The sequence below is a fragment of the Gobius niger genome (genome assembly GCF_951799975.1).
Source record: "Gobius niger genome assembly, chromosome: 1".
Classification (NCBI taxonomy): Eukaryota; Metazoa; Chordata; class Actinopteri; order Gobiiformes; family Gobiidae; genus Gobius; species Gobius niger.
Window position 1 is genome coordinate 55426137 of NC_136852.1, and position 20957 is coordinate 55447093.

The following is a 20957-nucleotide window of genomic DNA, read 5'->3' on the forward strand; positions in this document are numbered from 1 at the left end:
TAGCGAAACTCAGCTACATTTTTGAAACAGTAATATGTAATACAAACAAATTACATTTTTAAAGCTGTAATAATAATGCACTAATATAGAATATATTACAATTTTAAGGTAATTTACCCAACTCTGGTTATAAAGCCAATGGACATGGCTTTATTACCGATTTCATCATTACTAAGAGTTAGAATGAGTAGAGACTCAAAATAATACACTTTTCATGAGTACCCCGTTTACCGTAATAATTCAGTCAGAATTAATACATACATTCTCACATTGTGAAAATTATTCAAAACAGGAGCACTGACATGGAGATGGATAATCTGAAGATAATCTAAGAAATACAAAAAAAAAGCATTGAGAAAGGCTTGGTTTAATATACTGCTACCCCAAGGTGATTTAACCACTACTACGACTATGACTGCAAACAACAGCAGTAGGTGTTCTTGGCCTCCTAAAACTTTGCGTCACTACTAATAGTTGTTACTGCAATTCTTGACCTTTTCATTGTATTTATGCATGTTTAGAAAAAGTTTGAAAAGTATTTTATTTGTGCTGACAAAGAATCTAGAGCAGACGAGACATAAAATACATTTCTTGGAATAAAGCAAGTTGTGAAGGCAAAACTTTCACATCTTTCTGCTGACTAAATGCTGAAATAATGATATATAAACATACAAGATATTCTCCAAAGTGACGAGAGATTTAACAAGGTACAGGCAGTTCTAAAAAGTGGTAAAATCACCAATTATAACTAGCACATTTGAAGTCAATGGCTGGAGGGCTGAGTTTTATAATAACACCCCTGTCTTTCGAAAAGGGGAACATTGCTTGGGATGTATGGCCTTGAGGAGACAGATTTGCTGGCTGTTTTGACAACTCATTACCTGTAATTTCTCTGACGGACCGGTGAAGTGGCTGTGAGTAGGCAGGCCACTGTGGTTTGTGTCTGAAATGATGTAAGGTAGAACGGCGAGGAATGGGGAGGGGGGGAAAAAGAGTTATTATGGCTAATGATTGCTTAAATTCAGAATGGAGGAGAGTGACATTTCTGCTTCCTAGCTGAAGGGCAAAAATGTAAATGCATCCTTGGTCCATCCCACATTTAGACCATCGCCTGAAAGAAAAGCAAGGTTTTCACTTTGATTTATAGTGTCACAGATTGTGCTGACATCAAATGAACATTGTCCTATATTAATATTATGTATATTAAAGGTACACTGCGTAACATTTTGAACTATACTGTTGCCGGCAAAATAAAACATGCCCATAATGACCAGCTCAACACAGAAAATGCTATTACTGCAGTGTGTACTAAAAGAATGGATTTGGATGAGAACCTAACCTGTTTAAATCTCAAATTCTACTGCTTTTCTTCACATCTCCATGGAAACGAGCTGGAGACGCACCCACTCCCGGTGAAGTTTGCAGTCATATCTTAGGAGAGGTGAGCCTCATAAATGTTTGTTTGTTTGTTTGTTTTTTTCAATGATGAAAATATCGGTCATAAAATAAATGCTTGTATTTCAATTTTATTTATTGGGTAAAATTCTACGCGGTGTGGCTTTAAGTAATAATAGTAAAAAAAGAAAAAGAGGCACAGCATCCACAACGCAGAAAGCGAGATGTCAATCGATCCTGCTTTGCTTGTTTGTATTTGGTCCATCCTGGCAGCTCCTCCTCTTGTCCAAAGCCACCAAAAACTGTAACCCATCTTGTGTATTTTCCGCTAATTGAAAAGCCTAATGAGGTCCCACGGGCTCCATCCTATTACCTCTCAGTTAATTAAATACTGAGCAGTGTGCCAAACGGTGAATCAAAATGCACTAAAAGCAAATGCTGAGCACAGAACTAGCGCCGGGATGGGACTGACCTGTTTTTTTGTCATTGTAATGGGACCCTCTTTACAATGAAGTGGCAGATGTTTATTATTGTTTTATTTGCATTTATTTCGAGCCTACTGTTTTGTGGCCTTGGTTGGCACAAGCTCATATTTTCCAGTGTGGTTAGCCTAACTCCATTTTATTAAGCATTAAATTCCTGTCTCCCATCAGCAAGGTTTTATTGAGATGTGGAATGACTGAGTTTAAGAGCAAGGAAATAAAATGACTGATGTAGTTACATGGGCCTGGAATGTGGAGGGAAAAAAACAGCAACAGTGGTAAAAAAATAATTATTGTTTTATAGAAAGGAGAAGACATTTTAAGAAACAATTTCAAATATTTATTTAACATGTCAAAGAAGGGGCACACACTTGTGAATTAAAAAGAGGGCAGCAATTATTCGCGTAGGACTTCAACATAATACTAACATTAATCTGATTTTGGCTAAAAAGAAAAAAACATGTTTTTCTGCCATTTCGTTGTTTTTTTATAAAGAAATGTTATATACATTGGATCTTTTATACAAGAGGTTCATTGAATAAATGCATTAAAAAGAAACCAGTTCTGCAGTAAAACTTTACAAAAAATACATATTGTTTCATTGAGAGATGTAGAAAAGGAAACAGTCAAATATTGACCAATAATATTCCTTCCTTTTCTATTATTAAAAACAGTTGTTCTAATAACTATTTCAAAGAAAAGCAATATACAGCACAATAAATGCAACAAATTTATTCAGTCGGCTTAGTAACCAGCGAGAGGGGCTGTGACTGGAACAGGGCATGATGGGAATGCAGGGCCTGGTGGAAAGGAGAGGGCGGCGAGAGCATAGAAGGGGGCAGAGAGGTAAACGGGATAGGCCTGGTCAGGATGGGTGTCATGGGCTGGCTGCTACCTGAAGTACCGGTGGAGTGAGCGGACTGGGACGAGGACGGCCCGGACGCCTTCCCTAGGACAGAGAAATGATGATGCATGCGCCCCTCTGGTTTGGTGGTTAGCGATAGCGGCTGGGCCTGCTCTGAGTGAGTGGCAGCTGGGGCGGCGGGGGAGGCCAGGGCGGCCGACGGGGTGGCGGGAGAGTCCAACATGCTGCCATGGGACGAGGCTGGGCTGTCGCACATCTTCTCCGACGGCAAGTACTGGACGCACTGCTTCTTGTTTCTTATGGAGAAGTCTGGGGCAAACATACGAACAACAGTGGTAAATTATACATGTTCAAATGTGGCGCATGTCCCTCAATGGTGCTGGCGACAGAAGTGAGTCGATGGTTAGAAAACACTTTTGTCCTTAAGCATCAACAACTACTCAAGTCGGACAAAGCACTGTTACGCTGGACAGATGATATGCATGTTTAATGGAGAAAAAAATAAAATCTGAATCTAGAAAATGCAATACTATTAACCATGAATGATGTACAGTGTGTTCAGAAAGGTTTTAAACCACTTTTTGTCCTTCCTATTTAATTTAGGTACAAAATGCTGAAATAAAAAATGTACCAAATATATTAAAAACTGAATTTTCCGTGAATATAAGATCTCAGATGAACAACTGTAGACCTATTCCTCTGCTCTCTATCACAGTTGTGCTGTTTTGAATATTATAATACTTGTTTAGGTCAGTGTGTGCTTATTCTATTCATTGCCCATAATACAAAATGTAGAGCCTCCATATCATCCAAGATTACTTTTTTTCAGAGTTTATTTTCAGTGTCTTCAACATAATAAGATTCAACAGAGGTATGAACACTTCCTGAACCCATTGTAGGCGGGCAGACGTCAAATGTTTTTACACAACAGCAGACATACCTGCCACTATTGGCACTGCAGTTCATAAGCTGGTTATTAAAGCAAAGTGGGAAAAGAGGTTAGTTGTGTTAGTAAAGGGAGTAAGGGTTGATTATTTTTTTCGAAAGTGAAAGTTGAGTATTGATTTAAGGAAATAAAATTTGCCACTTAAAAGTAGGAAGCTCTTACCTTCTGGCTTTGAGTCAGGCTTATTGTCTCTCTTCCTCTTTTTCCTTTTTCCCTGCAAAAATACAATGTTGTATTTCATTACAATCACCAGTACATTCCAGTCCAGACAGTATTGTAACAAAGCAGAGAATTACTTAATGTGCACAATAGATTTAATTTGTAATCAGTTCTCTAAGAACTGAGATGAGTCAAAAAACTACAGACAATGTATTTTGTAAACTACATTCAACTGCAATCCCACACATTAGGGTTGCAGAATATATCACCAAATTATAGCTATGACAATTTTAGCTTTATGGAAGATATAATGTAATATGTCTTCAAATCAATACAGTCTTACATCTGACTATGGTTCACACTTTGTTTTTGCTCGCACAGCCTAAAACTGACGCACTCATCTCTATTCCAAATCCAGTCCACATCCTACAAATGACTACATAATGTCTTAACCAGGGTTCTATGAAAACAAAGTACTTTTTAAATGAAACATTAATCACAGCAATGTTCAATTTAGTTTTCTTTCTTCATTGCCAGAATATGCCACTTTTTTTTCCTTTTTTTTTTTTAAGAGTCTATTCTGTCATGTTTAGCTGTGACTATTTTAAGACACGGTGCAACAGGAAACTTACATAGTTATCTCGTGCTGACCATCCCGGGTAAAGCTGCGAGTGGAGCTGCCTCTCCTTTCGGGCCAGCTCGTAGTATTTGGCTTGCTCCTCTCTGGACAGGGAGTGCCACTGTGGAAAAAGAAGGCAAAAGATGCATCAAAGCACGGATAAAACACACACACACGCACGCACGCACGCACGCACGCACACACACACACACACACACACACACACACACACACACACACACACACACACACATAGAGGGATAGTGGGAAAGGTCTATTTTTCTGCAATCTTTACCCGCCGTCCGAGGATCTGGTTGATAGCAGCGCTCTCTTTCAGGGTGCACTCTGCCACTACTTTGGCTCTCATCTCCTTCATATACAGCATGAAAGCGTTCAGGGGCTTTTTGATATGTGGTTTCTTGTCCTCCTCTTTCTTCGACGGTACAGGTGATTTTCTGCTAATCCAAAACATTTAAAAGATGTCGTTAACCGTGACAGCGCATTCAAGACGAACAAACAGCAGAAACTTGTGCTGCTGTGAAGGTGTTTTATTGGTACTTACGCGTGCATTGAGGGGCTCATGTCGCCGCTTGGTTCCTGCTTTATGGCGGGTGAGACGATTGCGGGATGGGGTATGCCGGTCTGGTGCAGACTGTGTGGAGGTGGGGTCACCATGTGAGGGGAGAAGCGACTGGACACCAAACTGAGGGGAAAAATACACAACACTTTAAGTATTAAGAGCAAGACGATCTTAAAGTGGACATATCATATCATGCATTTGTGCACCTCGGCATTGAAATTTCACATTTTAGAAGAAGAAGATCTTTATTTATATAGCGCCTTTCACAGACATAGTCACAAAGCGCTTTACATGAGACAATGGTACATTCACTCCATACTCTGTGGTGGTAAGCTACGTTTGTAGCTTCAGTTTCCCCTGGGGGAGACTGACAGAAACGCTGTCGCAACTGCACATATCTGCACCAATGGTCCCTCTGACCACAACCATACATACACGCAGACACATCATTCATCCTGGCCTATTGTACATGTTTTTAGTGGTAGGGGAAACCGGAGTACCCGGAGGAAACCTACGCAGACACGAGGAGAACATGCAAACTCCACACAGAAAGGCCCTGTCCCTGGTGGGAATCGAACCCTGGACCTTCTAGCTGTGAAGCGAGAGCGCTAACCACTACCGTGCTGTATAATTTGAATACATGTCTCGGTGTAAGGGCTTTGAATATGTGGACATTTTTGGGTTCTATCCATTTCAGAATCCAGATCAGAGAGCTTTCAATTGTAGATTCAGAAACTACCAAAGCAAACAGGTTTCTCATGCCGGCATGAAGGAAGCAAAATACTGGTTCAGGTTGTGTTTTTGATGAGGGAACAACATCTCATGGTTAAAAGTTCAAAAATGTAGAGTTATTTGCAATAGTTATAGACCCATACTATATCTAGTGGCACAATAAGTTAGACGCTTTGTTCAGAGCAAATATAGACTTTTGAAAAGGCCTTTTATTTCTTAGAAAAGTGAAGTATGTTGTTTGTATGGTGAAACATGTGACACCCGAGTCCACTCTCTCAGACCACGCACAGTGCACGTTTATAATATCTCGCCCGATATCCAATCGTTAATACAATGCAGCGCTGAGTCGTAAAAGGGGGAAATGATTGAACTGTATAACATAGGCTGGTGGCTTTACTTTTGAAAAAGACGCACTGAGCTTCAAGATGTTGGTCTCAAAGCATTAAAAGAAACTCAGGCACTAATGCAACACATTATTTTGACGACTGTAATTATTCTGTGGGTCACAAGGAATACTCAGAAATATGTTACTACTTAAATTTATAAAATGTTGCTCTTAAAATTGTTTGTTTAGCCCAAATTAACTTTATTACTATTCCTTAGCTGATTTCATATGAACTGTCTATTAGGGCAGATGGTGTGTATTATTGATCACAAAGAACCTGAATATTTCATTTTACACCAGCACCGGAAGGCTTTCTACAAATGTGTACAGTTCTGACAGAAGTCAGAGCTCAGACTGATGTGAAGACGCTTTGATTGGTCCTAATCGATTCACTCAACTCTTTCATCTTTATGCACTGTGCTCAAGTGTATATATTTTAGCTACTGTATAAAAAGATTTATATTAAATTTTATGAATCATTTAAGCTAAAACAAAAGGGCTTTGTACTCTTTTGTTACAGCCCAGTCTGTTTCATATCACAAGTTAGCGTGACTTTAAAAAATGTCCTCTTGAAGGTATATCCTAAGGTTTTTATATTAACTGTGTTGCACAAACGTCTCAACAAAGCGCACAATAGGGCTCTAAAACGGCACACCAGCCATTTGTTTAACACATTGTTTAAGAAGGCTGGTGAAGAAAAGCTCAAGAAATGTGATTACAGCATCCAGTCATAGGAGCACAGATATTAAATGTCTCCCTTTGGGATGATGGGGGTGTTGTTGAACATGATCCTCTCACCTGGACATAGAGGCATTCATGGCGAGCGCTGGATATGGGTGACGAAACCCTCCCGGAGGGATGGAGTACATGTGCTGGCCCTGCCTAAAAGACAAGAGCACAAAGTCAGGAACGCAACACAGTCCAAACACTGCTAACTCAGCTCAACAAGTGTGATTGACTTAAAGGAATAGGCCACCGTTTTTACATACTAAAATATGTTCTTACCTCACTTTAGTCGAGTTAATATATCCCCGTCTGGTCTTTGTCCGTGCGCTCTGTCACGCAAACGGAGCACATACGCAGCCTCTCCCACATGTCACATAGCTCCGAAAAAGCTCACGATAGAAGCTACCAAGCTCTTCCACGTGTTCCCTATTTAAATAAAGTTACGTGAAGTGTTTTCATGCGAAGTATATTTACCCAGAAATGTAGCATGTCGATTTTATAAGCAAATAAAAAGGGGGACTATATTGTAAGGCGTAATGATACGAGGAGTAAAACGTCCGCGCAGTAACTCCTAAAGGTTATTGACGGAAGTGAGCGGGGGAAGTCTTTAGGAGTTACTGCGCGGACGTTTTGCTCCTCGTATCATTACGCCTTACAATATAGTCCCCCTTTTTATTTGCTTATAAAATTGACATGCTACATTTCTGGGTAAATATACTTCGCATGAAAACACTTCACGTAACTTTATTTAAATAGGGAACACGTGGAAGAGCTTGGTAGCTTCTATCGTGAGCTTTTTCGGAGCTATGTGACATGTGGGAGAGGCTGCGTATGTGCTCCGTTTGCGTGACAGAGCGCACGGACAAAGACCAGACGGGGATATATTAACTCGACTAAAGTGAGGTAAGAACATATTTTAGTATGTAAAAACGGTGGCCTATTCCTTTAAGATGATAGACTTTTTCAACACTTGAATGCAATTAACAACATTTCAAAATGAGTTTATTTTGCATTGTCCAGTGTGTACTAATTTTTTGTGTGACCCAATTTCAATAGCAACTCTTAGACATTAATAGTATTTATTCATGTAAACGTCCTTAACCAGTATTAATAGTTATTTCTAATTAGAAAGTAGCATTAGTCAAATATTTTCACCGTGTCATGCCCCAAACTGCTTTTATAAATAAACCAACATCAATATATTTGTATTTAAAGTTGAACTCCCTGAATGATCTCATTTAAAACTATTAAAGTCTGTGGTATTTGAGTATAAGCCAAATGCTTTTCTAGATCTTACAATCCTGTTCAGTCACATGAGCTAATCAGAGAAGTGAGGGTGGCCAGAAATCCACTGCAATGATGCAGGCCTTCATTGTAAACTTTACATTTTTATCAAAATGCAAAGTTTACAATGAAGGCCTGCAGTGGCATAAAACATATACTACACAACAAAAAAATCCATCTTCAAAATCAGATATTGTTCTATAACATTTTAAGGGAATTAGGAGGCTAATCACTAGGCTCCAGTATCACAAGTTGACAATGCAACTTAAAGATGTCCAAAATCGGCGGCCAACAGTCTTCACTGACAGTGAAAACAAAAACAGCAGACAGGGGTTTTCTTGAGTAAAGTGGAGACTTACTGTGGCATGAGCCATCCCAGCGGGTGTGCTATAGAGCCGACTGCTCCAGGGGACAGAGGGTAATATGGCGAGAGCTCAGACGGGTGTGGGGTCCGGGGGATACCTTCAACACACAAAGACACACTTTTACAACAAGGAAGATGCTATAGTCATTGTATGTAACAGAATATTTTAACTGCACTTTTGCAACTGACAGGCCTACTTGTGTTTTATTTAACTTCATTTCTTAAGAAGATACTTGGCACTGGGTTAATAACCTTCGTCCTACAATTTAAGTTCTTTGTGTCACAGTTGGATGTGGTCAGTTGAAGTGCTGCATAGTTGCAGAGTAACCGGTTTTCACAGTGGAAAAATAGAAACCTCTTAAAGCAAACAAGCTCCACTCAGCCATGCACTCAGTATATTTTAGTGGTTACGCTTTAAAATATGGCTGCACACATTTCCTATGGCTCCATACCTGACTCACAAGGACTCTGTGGAGAGTTATACAGACATTTTTCATCACTATTTCTTCTATTATTATTATAATGGTATAATTACAGGGGAGAAATAAAGTCTCCTGAATCTGAATCTGAATATATTGTCGATAAGTAACTCTTTTAAGCAACAGACTTTATAAGGTTAGTAACAGTCATTGTGTCTACTTGTTGGTAGTATAACTTTAAAGGTTCATTCTGTCAGATACTAGGATTAAAGATGTTGCATTATTTTACCTTTACACGTTTGAGCCGTCTGAAAGAATTAAGACTTTATAAGAACTGTTTCACCGGTTTACAAAAACATGTAAGGATTAAACAATGAGGAGCCGTGCATAATACAGTTTCACTGCACGATGTGGAGGCAAGAACACTACAATGCGTAGCGGAGCTGTGTTCCTCCACAAAGTGCATTAAAACTGTACTAGCTGAGACCCGGCCTTCGGCCGGGCCTCGCTAGTCTCCACATTTGATATTCTGAGATTATGAGTGATTACAAAGAAATGTCCAACCCGTCACACAGTGCAGCTGTAGACCAGTGGTTCCCAACCCATGCCAAAAACTATGGCCACTACAAATGAGTAAAAGAATGAATGCAAAAAAAAAAGTCAAACAAACTGCAATTGGAGTGTTTGATGCACCCGTGCTCCTTTCTTATAAACTACAACGACAATATTTTCGCTAAACTCAGGGAATAGAATTCAAGAGACAGTGGAATAATTATGGATAAATATTAGGGGATCAGCTCTAACGGTTTGGTTCACGGTGCAGGACCCGTGGTTTGGTGCATCACGGTAGTTTACAATCCAAAAAATAATGAGTAGGTTTTGAAATGAAATAGCCTAATTATCGTTGTTAGACAGTATTTATAACCTTACAATAAAATTGGCAATGCTTTCCAAGCTGCTTTAGAATAAAATGTACCTCTGGGCTCAATACGTGAAAGCAAAATAGAAAACAAATGGTACAGCAGCAAAGTAAAAAAAAAGATAAAAAGAAAAAAAACTACGCAGTGCAGGCCATGCGCTCGTTAAGTTGTAGTGTCATTTTCGCTTTTACGCACACGGAGGATAAATCAGTCGGAGCAGCGCGTGTGATTAGAGGCTCGTGTTTGAGGAGGTTTTGGGCACGCACGCACACGCACACACATACGCACACGCACACATGGCCCTGTTTGGATGCGCACGCGCACACATACATACACACACGCGCGCACACACACATCGCCCTGTTTGTACGCGCGCACACGCACGGCAGTCAGATCGCGTGCACTCGCGTTTGTGTGACGGCGGGTTGTCCTCGGACAGCAGCACCGCGGTCCATATGGACCCGTGGCCAATGCCCGCGAGCTGTGGGACTCGTCACGTGGGGGCCGGCCGCGGATGTAATAACACCAACCACGCACCATCCACGCACACACTCAGTACTGTCGCCAGGCTTCCTGGTGTTCCCAAACGGTCTCCCATCCCAGTCCTAACCAGGCCTTTCCCTGCTTAGCATCGGAGGAACGGTCTCCCATCCCAGTTCTAACCAGGCACTTTCCTGCTTAGCTTCAAAGTCGGTATGGGAAATAAACATGGCGGCGCCCAGGCGGCGGCCATTGAGATAGCGTTTTCTATAATAGATAACATACGGTTCCGAGTTGTTTAATCTGCTTATACCATGATCCCTCAAACTAAAACTGTTCATTGTGGCCTGTTAATAATAATAATAATGCATTGGTTTTATATAGCGCTTTTCTGGACACTCAAAGACGCTTTACATTGCATTATTCATTCACTCCCTACTTGGTGGTGGTAAGCTACTATTGTAGCCACAGCTGCCCTGGGGGTAGACTGACGGAAGCGAGGCAACCAGTCTGCGCCATCGGCTCCTCCGACCACCAACCACTCACACACTACATTCGTTAGGCTTCCTGGTGTTACTAAACGGTCTCCCATCCAAGTACCGACCAGGCCCTTCCCTGCTTAGCTCCAAGGTCTGACGGGATTGGGCATCGCAAAGGCGGTATGACCATAACTGACCATGACTGTTTGCTTTTTCAGGAGTTTTTTTTGTTATGTTTTAAGCTGTTTTACCTGAAACTAGTTCCAGCTCAAAGGTTTTTTGCTACTATGGAAACAGCTGCAGTGGAGTAATATAGAACGTGATTTAACTGTTGCCGGACTATCTGTGCGTTATACAGTTTTAACGCACGCCAGTAAGCCAATCAGAATAGAGTATTCACCCAGACCATGGTATAAACCTTAATAATAACTGCTATTGAGAAATGTTAACATATAATTTTTGCCATGATCACAAAACCATAATGGAAATATTTTTGGTCTTTACCTGTTTTTGGGTCAAGTATTTCTGGCGATAGGTGTGATGGGGGTGTGCCGGGGGAGAAGTGTTCGTTGCTGTAGGTGATGAGTGGCGTCAGAGGATGGACATGGTGGGCATGCTGCACCACTGGCACTTTGTTGGACTGAAAAACAAAACAAGAAACAGCAAATACATCAAAAACCTGCAAATAAATGCCAAGTACTCCTCCTACATATGCACAGGAAAGGATGCTAATCTTTACAAGGTTTTTACGTTGGCCTTTGTTCCAGGAATCAGCATTTAGTAAACAGGAGCCGTCATGTGTGAGTGGTCTGCATGGTAAACATCGTGTGACTAGCCCTGTGATGCAATCTGGAAGAGCACCAAGAAACACTAAAAAGCCTTGCAGACACATGCCAAAAGCATTACGGCTATTTAGCGCAGGAGAGAACTGTTTGTTCAGTCCAGACCAGAAAAACAGCAGTGCCACCGAGTCCAAGTGCTCACACCAATGACCCACATACACGAAGACTAAGGTAGGACAAGGAGGAAGCATCATCTAGTGCAAAACAGACATGGTATGACCTTGACTTACGAATGTTGCACAACTTATGAGAGAGCACTTGCCATTTAAGATATTTGTTTTTTCAATATCATTTCATTGGAGCCATATGATTCACACAAACACACATGCTTCATTAGGTCTATACGCAACAACAAAAAACTTACAAAAACATACAAAAAAATAACCAGAATTTCTAGAAAAAATCGCAAAGACTAGAATGAATGAAACAATACAAAATCCTTTAAATATCCGGTGACTAATGAAGTATCATGCTTGAAAGCAGTTAAGCCTCTGTCGTAGGAGATCATTGTTCAGCCATCATTCAAACCAACTCACATCCTCAACAATCAAGACTGCAAAATATGTAGACTTCTTAATGTTTAACACAAGGCATCATTTCCTACTTAAAATGTATGGTGCTAAACATGCCATTTTAAAGCCTATTAACTTAAATTAAGAGAGCTGTTCATTTGCCCAATCTGTGCAACATTATGGTTATGAAGGGACTGAAGACAATAATAATAATAAGCAGCGTCTCTACTTTCATTAGCAGCACTCTGCTCAGCAGTAATTTCCCCTGGCTGCTTGGCTGAATGGGGCACTTGTTGGCTCGACTTGTCACATGGGAGGGTCGAGGGGTGGGGGGAGAAAGGAGTCTTGTTCCTCTGGGCTAACCTTTCTTCAATATCCCCTTCTCAACCCCCCACCCCCCCAGTCCAAACCTCTCCAACGTGGTCTGCTGTGAAACAAGGTCCGCATTCAGACTCCTGTACACTCTCCTGCTGCACCACTCCGAGAATTGTTCCAAAATTTACCAATGGCTTTTTTCCCTGATACTTGTTTTAAAAAGGGTGCAGCCCTTTTCCTCTTTTTAAAATGTCGGGGTAAATTGGTCTAAAGCTTCCTTTGATTCAGATGGAGTGAGAAAAATATTTGCTTGTGTTAAACAAGGTTGTATTAAGAACACTTTGCTTAAGACATGTTAGAACATGTTGGAATAACTTGACAAAATAGCATGATTAAATGTATAATTTAAGAAATTAAAAATGAATCACAATGAGAAATAAAGCATTAAATAGGTCTATAGGGGCCTGAAAACTGTATGATATATATATAAATATATAAACATATATATATATATATATATATATGTGTGTATATATATGTGTGTGTGTGTGTATATATATATATATGCTCAATAAAAAACTTTACAATGTAAATAATAATGGTCTTTGGAAAATATTTATGTGCGTGTTTACAAGTTACAGTAAAGTTCTTGGTCGTGCAAATGCTCATCTATTAAACAGAGGTAATAGCTAACATACTCTATGTCACCAGTTCCCAAAGTGAGGGTCAGGACCCCCTTAGGTTCGCGAACACTGAGCTGGGTGTCCCAAGAGAGTTTCAAGATATAATTCTTAAAGTAGCATAGATTTGGGAATTGAGGTCACATAATAAAGCAAACAATGCAAATATAAAACACTAAACCAGATTTAAAATGTTTTTTCAACATAATTTATATTAATAATTTGTTTTCGCAGTGGGGGTTCCGGATTGTTTACATGGTAATTTTGGGAGTCCTGACCTCAAAAGTTTGGCAACCCCTGATCCGTGCCAGTTTCCCTCAAACTGTGGTACGGGAGTTGGCGTGTGCGTGTGTTCAGGTGCTCAGGCTTCTGCAGTTCTAGTCGAGATACTAGATGCTTAAGCTTTTGTCCTCTTTTAGGTTAGCTCTTGTAATATGGTATCGTCCTGTAATAGACCTGGTTAAGAGCTAACGGTAGCCTGAGGAACAAATTTTGTTTTTGGTGGCACTAGGACATAATTTATAAGAAATTGAAGATTTCAAAGGTAATATCGTATTGTACTGTACAGAAATATTTTGATATCATCCTTTGTGAATAAGGTCTTCGTAAGAAATGTGCATATTTTCACACAAACAGAAAGGCTTTGATTTGGCATCACTCGAGCCTGATAGTAACAGTACAATCCCCATCTCCCAAAGCACATGTATATTTAAGTACTGCTTTGTTGTTCTACTTCATGTGCAATATGCCCGATTTCCCCAACACTGTGAGAGCAGCTCAAGACCCCCACACCTTGGCAGCAAAACATTTTGGGAAATAGTTGTGTGAGAATTGAAAATGATATTACATATTCATAATTCATTCATAATTGTGCTACACAAATACAGCCTTTACAGAGTCGATGCAAAACATATTAACTTCTCTTTTCTCCTCCGTCCTCCACTGTCAGGCCTTCAACATGTTTTCACAAATGTTACAAATGTTACAAATGTCAAAATGTAAAGATGCAACATGGATCAAAAGTGCATCAGTAGTTTGGCCCTCCATGTGTTGCCATAGTAACTTTAAGCCCGCAAGGTTAGGCACGTGTCAGAAATGGCTAAGATTAAAGGGTTTGGGCCAGTTGTCTTAAGATCTAACACATATTCATGATCTGAGAAATAAAGTTAACATTTAAAAAGGTCTAAGAGCAAACAGTGATGTCAAATCAGTATAAGACTAACAGCCTAATCGTGTCCTAGAAACTAAACATGAACACATCAATTCTACCATTTACTTGCTCCATGTGCGACAGTAATATTTTCAGTAAGCCCACGAATGCGTCATGCGACTGGTGCAATAAGGAAAACCACTTAGAACATGAGCCCTGTTTTAAATATAAACAGCATTTACATGATAGGTCGGATAAAGCAACACCTAGCACCAGATGGCATAGGCTGCAAATCCGGCTCTGTGCAGTGAAAGAATAATGGACGGACAAATTTAACTTGTTCTGGAGGAAACGTGTCTGAAATATAATGCACATCATTTAAGTTAATGAAAAACAATTTTCATATAAATATATACATTTCTGTTTTCTACAGTTGGGGAATAAGACTTTGATTGTGATTCCGTGTTGTTGGATTGACACGAGAGTGAAGGAGGCTGCACACAGCCTATTTAAGGAGAGTACCACAAAGACTTTTGTTAAAGCAATGTTGATATCCAAACTTTCAAAACAAAGTCATACATACAACTTCCTAACACCAAAAGTTGCCCCGCTCAAGCAGCTTATGAATGCAGCATTAGTGATGCAACAGACTAAGAACCGGGAGAGTATTAAAGGTAAAAGACTCAGAGCCATGGGCAGAGAAGGTGTCTACAATGACAAGTTAAAAAGGCAGAGGTGGCAGTACCTCGCCTGGCTGTCCAACTTGGAACACAGCTAAGAAAAGCACAGTGCTTGGTCAAAGTGGGTGGAGGGGTGGATTTCATTCAAGCAAACATGTTTTTGGATCCTGCACATCTGAATTGAATTACTAGGCAAACAGCCGATGGGGAAGAGAGCTTAGAACAAACTGAATAACCCCACAGCTTTGTGTGTCTTTATGCTTGGCGATTCTGGGTGGGAGGCTATGGGCCTTTCAAAACTTCAGGAAAGACAGGCTGAAAAGAATGCCTGGCATGCTGCGAAATCCAAGCCCTGTTTGTCAACGGCAACAGGAAGCGGACGTGAGAGGGTACCAAGCGTGTCCTATGTCTTTTAAATGGACCACGCTAAAAACTGTCATTCATCACAAGGCGACGTGTGCTGCATGTTTGGTCACCATTTTTTCAAAAGGTCAATGGCAGTAATAATGCAGGTTAAAATAATAATGAGAAGCTGAAAATCCTCCAATGCAGCACGATGCAAGTTTGAAAAAGCTCACAATCTGACTAATAGAGCTGCAAATGATAATTAATACCAGGTATCAGAATAGGGAGTTATGTAAAGTAAAGACATTGGCAAGCTGGCAAACGGCGATTTTATTAGCTATTTTCAAGCCTTATATGTACTGTCCATTAACTATCTAGTATCCACTCCCCTCAGGTATATAGTGATAGAGTAAGGAAAACAAGAAGTATATAGTATATAGTAGTATATAGTATATATATAAACAAAACAAATATCCAAATCTTAATATTACTTAATGCCAAATAAACAAGATGTACCAGCACTAAAATTCAATAATAGTGTCTCAATAATTTGGGATTGCAGTAGTTGTGCTGTGCTTCTGGTTCCTATTCTATAAAAAAGAGGATAAGGCTCCGCAGTGGCCCAACAGGTTGTTACGATCAGTATTCAGTTCAGACTTCCCAAATCCTTTGATTTCATGATGGATCTCGCTTGTTCGCTGGTGCCTGGTGTAAAATGGGAAAATCTCAGTGGAGCAGCATCAGTCAGAGATCTGGGAAGAGAATTAAAGCAAGTGTACGCACCACTTTGAAACAAAATCCCAGAGTCTCATTTAACTACTAAGCCGTGTTAAAGAGTCATTGTTAAATCAGAAACCAGACAAAAGGCATGTGAGGAATGCCTCTCCAGCTCTTGTCACTTCCATTCACTTAAACAATTTGGTGACTAAGTGACTTATGACATGCTGACAAGGCCTAGTCTCAAACTAACTTGATTGTTTGAGGTTTGCGCTTGAGTCTTTGTCAAATGCACATCAACCCATATTTGACCAAAGAATGAGCTGAAATTGAGGGCCAGTTGTATCTTGTTAGAGATTCAATTCTTTATCTAATATTGCAGCGGTTCTCAACTGGGAGTCAAAAGGCATATATGGCAGGAGTATACATTGAACGCGGTGTTACTACATTAAATAACACCACTTACACAAGTAGAAGAATTAAAATGGAAAAAATATGTAACTTTGACGATATAAAAAGTGGGTCAACTGTGAGAGAACAGATGAAACACCAGATATTTAACGTTGTGCATCAGTCCTTGCAAGTGTTTGTTAAAGCCCAAGTCTAATGAGCGGGTCATATTGCAACAAGTCACAGGATAACCTCAATGTGGGGGGTCTAGTCAAGTTAATTCCTATAAAAACCTGCTATTTTACTTTCGTCCACTTGTGTGAGTGCCCAGCTCGGCCACTCGTGATGCTCTGACAGGTCCGTCCTGCATCACCTGCAGCATCTTTGATGTATTATTCATAGGGATCTGCACTCACAGCTGAAATGGGGGGTTTTGGGGTGCCTTACACTTGTGTGTGCGCGCGTCTGTGTGTAAGTGGGGTAATGCATGTTACCACTCCCACCACAGCAGCAGCAGCAGCACCATATCACTACCAAAAGCAATACCAAGTGAATGCTAAACTAACCTGTCTGTTGAATAATTGACGATCTCAGACCCGAGTGAGCTGTGATTAGCATATAGGCCTTATGGGCCATTCTGCACAGTGGCAGTCAGGTCTAACCCAATTTCTCAAATCTGCTTCATACTTAGACGCAACACTCTTTACACGTGTTCTAGTACTACATATAAAGCTATCACTTGGGAGTTTCAAAAACACTATACTGTAGAAACAAAAGGTCAAACTGCATGCAACATAGAGTTGTGTATTGTCTTGTCATATTTTTGGGCGATATGCTGCTACAATTTTGCTAAAATAAAGATAGAATGAACAATATTTTCTGGTGCCTCGTCACTACCTCCCTGAATGTGTCCCTGGTTGTGTAGGCCCAGGGCAGTAATCCTTGGCCCCCCACATGTGTGCCCTGCTCCCCCTGCTCTCATTAGTGCATGTGGGCTCTGGGAGGAGGCGGCCTGGGGAGGCAGCCTGCTACTCTTCACTCCCTCTGTGCTCAGCTGGAGTAATGAGCACATAATCAGGCTGGCTCCCTGTCAGCAGCCACACAGAGGACCAGTGGGCGCCCGGCCCGGAGTGGGGGTGAGGGCACAGCGGGCACACTCTCACTCCTCTGTCTGCCTCATATTAAAGCTCTTCTCATCACATGACCTTTTCAATGCAGGTCACCAGATCAAATACTGAAGGTACCCTCTGCTTTTGGTTTAACATTAACAGTTTAACAGTTTTAAACATTTTTACTTCAGAGGATGATAATAAGATCTCACTATTTCTTACAATGTTTCAGTCAGTGTTGAATTCTCCACTTTAGTTCAAACTGACGAAGGCCACACAACAGAAGAAAGGAAACTGAGTAGATAAACAGGCAGAACAAAAACTCCTCAAACCACTGTGCACTTTAATGCACATTGAATTACAATATTGTTTTGAATTTATTTATTCACACAGATTAATGAATTTACTGTATATACTTTAAGGGTTAACTCAAATCTGCAGCAAACCCAGACAATGCATTGCGTGCCCCATTAGGTTACGGGTAAGGTCACATTGAGTTCAGCTTCATGACTTATAAAATCTGTAATTTGTTTTCTGACAGAAGTCAGTCTAACATTCCCATGAGCAAACTCTATTGCCTTCACAACAGCTTCCCTTTGACTGCAGTCAATGAGCACTTTATCATGTGCATCACAGTGATTATGAGATCCACCACAAGCTCAACAGGCGCATCTGTCATGTCAGGTCAAGAGGCTGAGCCCAAATGACTCCTTTAGCTAAGGTAGAGACAGTTGCTCCACACCTCTTGTGTGACTTAAAAACCGCAACAACCAGGAAGTGCCCTCAGTAAACCTAACAGACTGTCAAGGCTGCTCTCAATGCACAACACCATGACCAGATCTTATCTGTTTTGCTCCTGAACACACCCCTATGAGAACAGGTATGCTGAGGTCCTGAGAAGTCTAACTCCAGTGCGACGCCAAGATGACTAGTTCACACCTAAGTTTGAACAGCAATATGTCTCTAAAATACATTGTGGACTGAGTTGCTGCGGTGAACGGAGTATATACAGAGTCACAGGGGCTGCTGTTTTCTGTGGCCTGTGGGAAAGGCTGGGCACGGGCTGATGGGAACTGGGACATTTAAATGCTCACGACAAGGTTGTTGCTGTGAATAACCACATTATGCTGATAGTTTGCAGTAAACGGATTCCCTAATAAGCACGATTTATTTGATAATTAAATGAATGTCTTGAAGCCTGAAGGAAACATCCCATTAGCTGCTACAGTAAGTAATACGGATATATTTACAAATGCAAAAACCATGAATGCTGTTGTACTATTAGCGGTAGTGAGCAACTTATCATAGATTCAGTATTGAGTTATGGAGCTAAAATACTCTTAAAGTCAAACCTTTTACTGAAAAACATATTTCAAATTAAAACCTTTTTTTTCATTCCAAGAACCCCCTGCAATGCAAGAAAGTTTCACATACAGTATATACAGTATGTGAGTGAGTTTGTTTGCTTTTGTGATAAATAAAATTAAAATGAAACGTTTAAAACATTGCTAGTGACATACATTCCTCTGTGTAGGAACTTACTAGATGTCCTGGAGTGGGAGAGCGAGAGTCTTTTATTGCTGCAGATCCAGGGACATCCAAAAGAGGCCATTTCATCTGCAAATACTGTAGAGAAAAAAGAAAAGTCTCAGAAATGCAAACATTGTCATAATGAATTAACATTAATGAAGGCATTTTACATCATGTGCAAACTGTTATGGTGTATTGTGCACCAGGTGCTGTGGTGCATGTTCATGGGCAGTGCAGAGCTGACACCTGTAGTAGACAGAGTATTCTGTAAACTGTGGCTCTGGCTCAGGCCTCGGTGTGAACACAGAGCAGAGTGGACCACTGTGAAACTGCCGTTTGTCAGAGAAAAACAAGAGGCAGCTGTGGGCGCCTGTCGAGGCTGAGCTGGTGGGAACAGACAGCTGGGAGGAAGCCCCACTTCCAGAACAGCCATGGAAAAGACACCAGTGATTGTTTTCACCTTTAGACCGGGTCACTCTAATATTGAATAGATAATCATTTATGTTAACAGTGTTATATTTTCCCTTTTTTTAAGTCTAAGAGTAACACTCTAAACAATGAGCATCCACATTATGTGTACCTGTGGTGTGCAGCATGTGGTCCTAAAGCATGTCATTGTTTTGTCACCTAGTTTGGATATTGACAATAAGACAATGGCTTGTCATACATTGGGATTTTCTTGTGGTGTATATGAAAATTAAACATTTTTTTTTCATACAACATTTATATTTTATATTATGGGCACGAAATACAGCGACGCACAGAAAAAAATATTTATAACAATTTTGTCCAATAAATGTTCATACAGAGTCGCCATTTCAGTGAAGTCAGTTTTTAAAATAAAGTCCTAACTAAGAGTTTGTAAAGAGGAAGGAAGCTTGGATGGCTGGTTAAAAATGGAAAAGACATTATAGGAGGAGGGAAAGGGAGAGCATGAGTTTGTGGAGCAGACCGAGGTATTGTTTCCTGACAGCTGGGCTCCAACAGAGCAGCGACGCAAGGGGAAGGGGACCCTTTCCCTTCCAAAAGGGGAAATTCTTAGAGTTGACATCAGCCCTCTTCATTTTCACTACAGGCCTACTGCTCAAGGCTGAATCGTATGGTTCCAACTAATGGGCCCAAGTCCATACAACTGTCAGGAGGCAGTTGCTTTTAGAGGCTGCTAGCTCCCTATTGAAACTTTACTGAGCTGTGTGCATAGGGCCTAATGAATGCTTCTCTCTGGAGAGAAAACCCAAAACAATGCAGTTTCCTCTGTCTAATCTATGTCAATCATGGATTCTTCCACAAATGAAACAAGCACTATTGTGAGCGTTTGGTATAGCTGGCTGTGCCCACCCCAGCTCTCCCACCACATCCATCCTGTATTTGACAGCTTCTGCCAGAACGGAGGAACAGGCCCCCAGGCACTTCTCTGAGCGCTTACTTTTCTTTTAATTACAGTGCACCTCGGAGCCACTGTTCACACACACATGGACAGATCCAGTTAAAGCTGCAATACACTGACACACAGCTCTGACCTCCAACAGTTCATAGTGATGTTGTTGTGCACCAATACGACTACGTCATAACATAATAACGTCACATAATTAGGAAGAAATGGCAGATTTCAAAAGGTAGCATTGTATTTATAACATTCAAACACAAACTTTCGTAACAAATGTGCATATTTTCACACAAACAAAAAGGCTTTGATTTGGCATCATCGGAGCCTTTTCTCCTCTGTCCTCCACTGTCCCCAACATGTTTTCATGAATGTTACATACATGTTTAACTGTCAAAATGTAAAATCGCAACATGGATCAAAAGTGCATTAGTTTGGCCCTCCATGTGTTGCCATAGTGACTCTAAG

General features: G+C 40.6%; 1 protein-coding gene across 5 annotated transcripts in view; it reads right to left on the bottom strand.

The window, feature by feature from the left end:
• Window positions 1-2302: 2302 nt before the first annotated feature.
• Window positions 2303-20957, bottom strand: part of LOC306980043 (transcription factor 7-like 1-A) — a 35038-nt gene continuing 16383 nt past the window's right edge. The window contains exons 4-13 of one of the 5 annotated variants that reach the window (XM_079579265.1): window positions 19118-19201; window positions 11340-11475; window positions 8533-8635; window positions 6962-7045; window positions 5029-5169; window positions 4762-4924; window positions 4480-4587; window positions 3851-3902; window positions 3683-3711; window positions 2913-3051 (exon numbers count right to left, since the gene is read on the bottom strand). In XM_079579265.1, the coding sequence (XP_079435391.1) occupies window positions 3689-3711; window positions 3851-3902; window positions 4480-4587; window positions 4762-4924; window positions 5029-5169; window positions 6962-7045; window positions 8533-8635; window positions 11340-11475; window positions 19118-19201 (894 nt within the window). In that variant the 3' untranslated portion in view covers window positions 2913-3051; window positions 3683-3688. Of the gene's footprint in view, window positions 3052-3682; window positions 3712-3850; window positions 3903-4479; window positions 4588-4761; window positions 4925-5028; window positions 5170-6961; window positions 7046-8532; window positions 8636-11339; window positions 11476-19117; window positions 19202-20957 lie in introns of all 5 variants that reach the window. The other 4 variants (XM_079579263.1, XM_079579264.1, XM_079579261.1 and 1 more) reach the window with 4 other exon arrangements.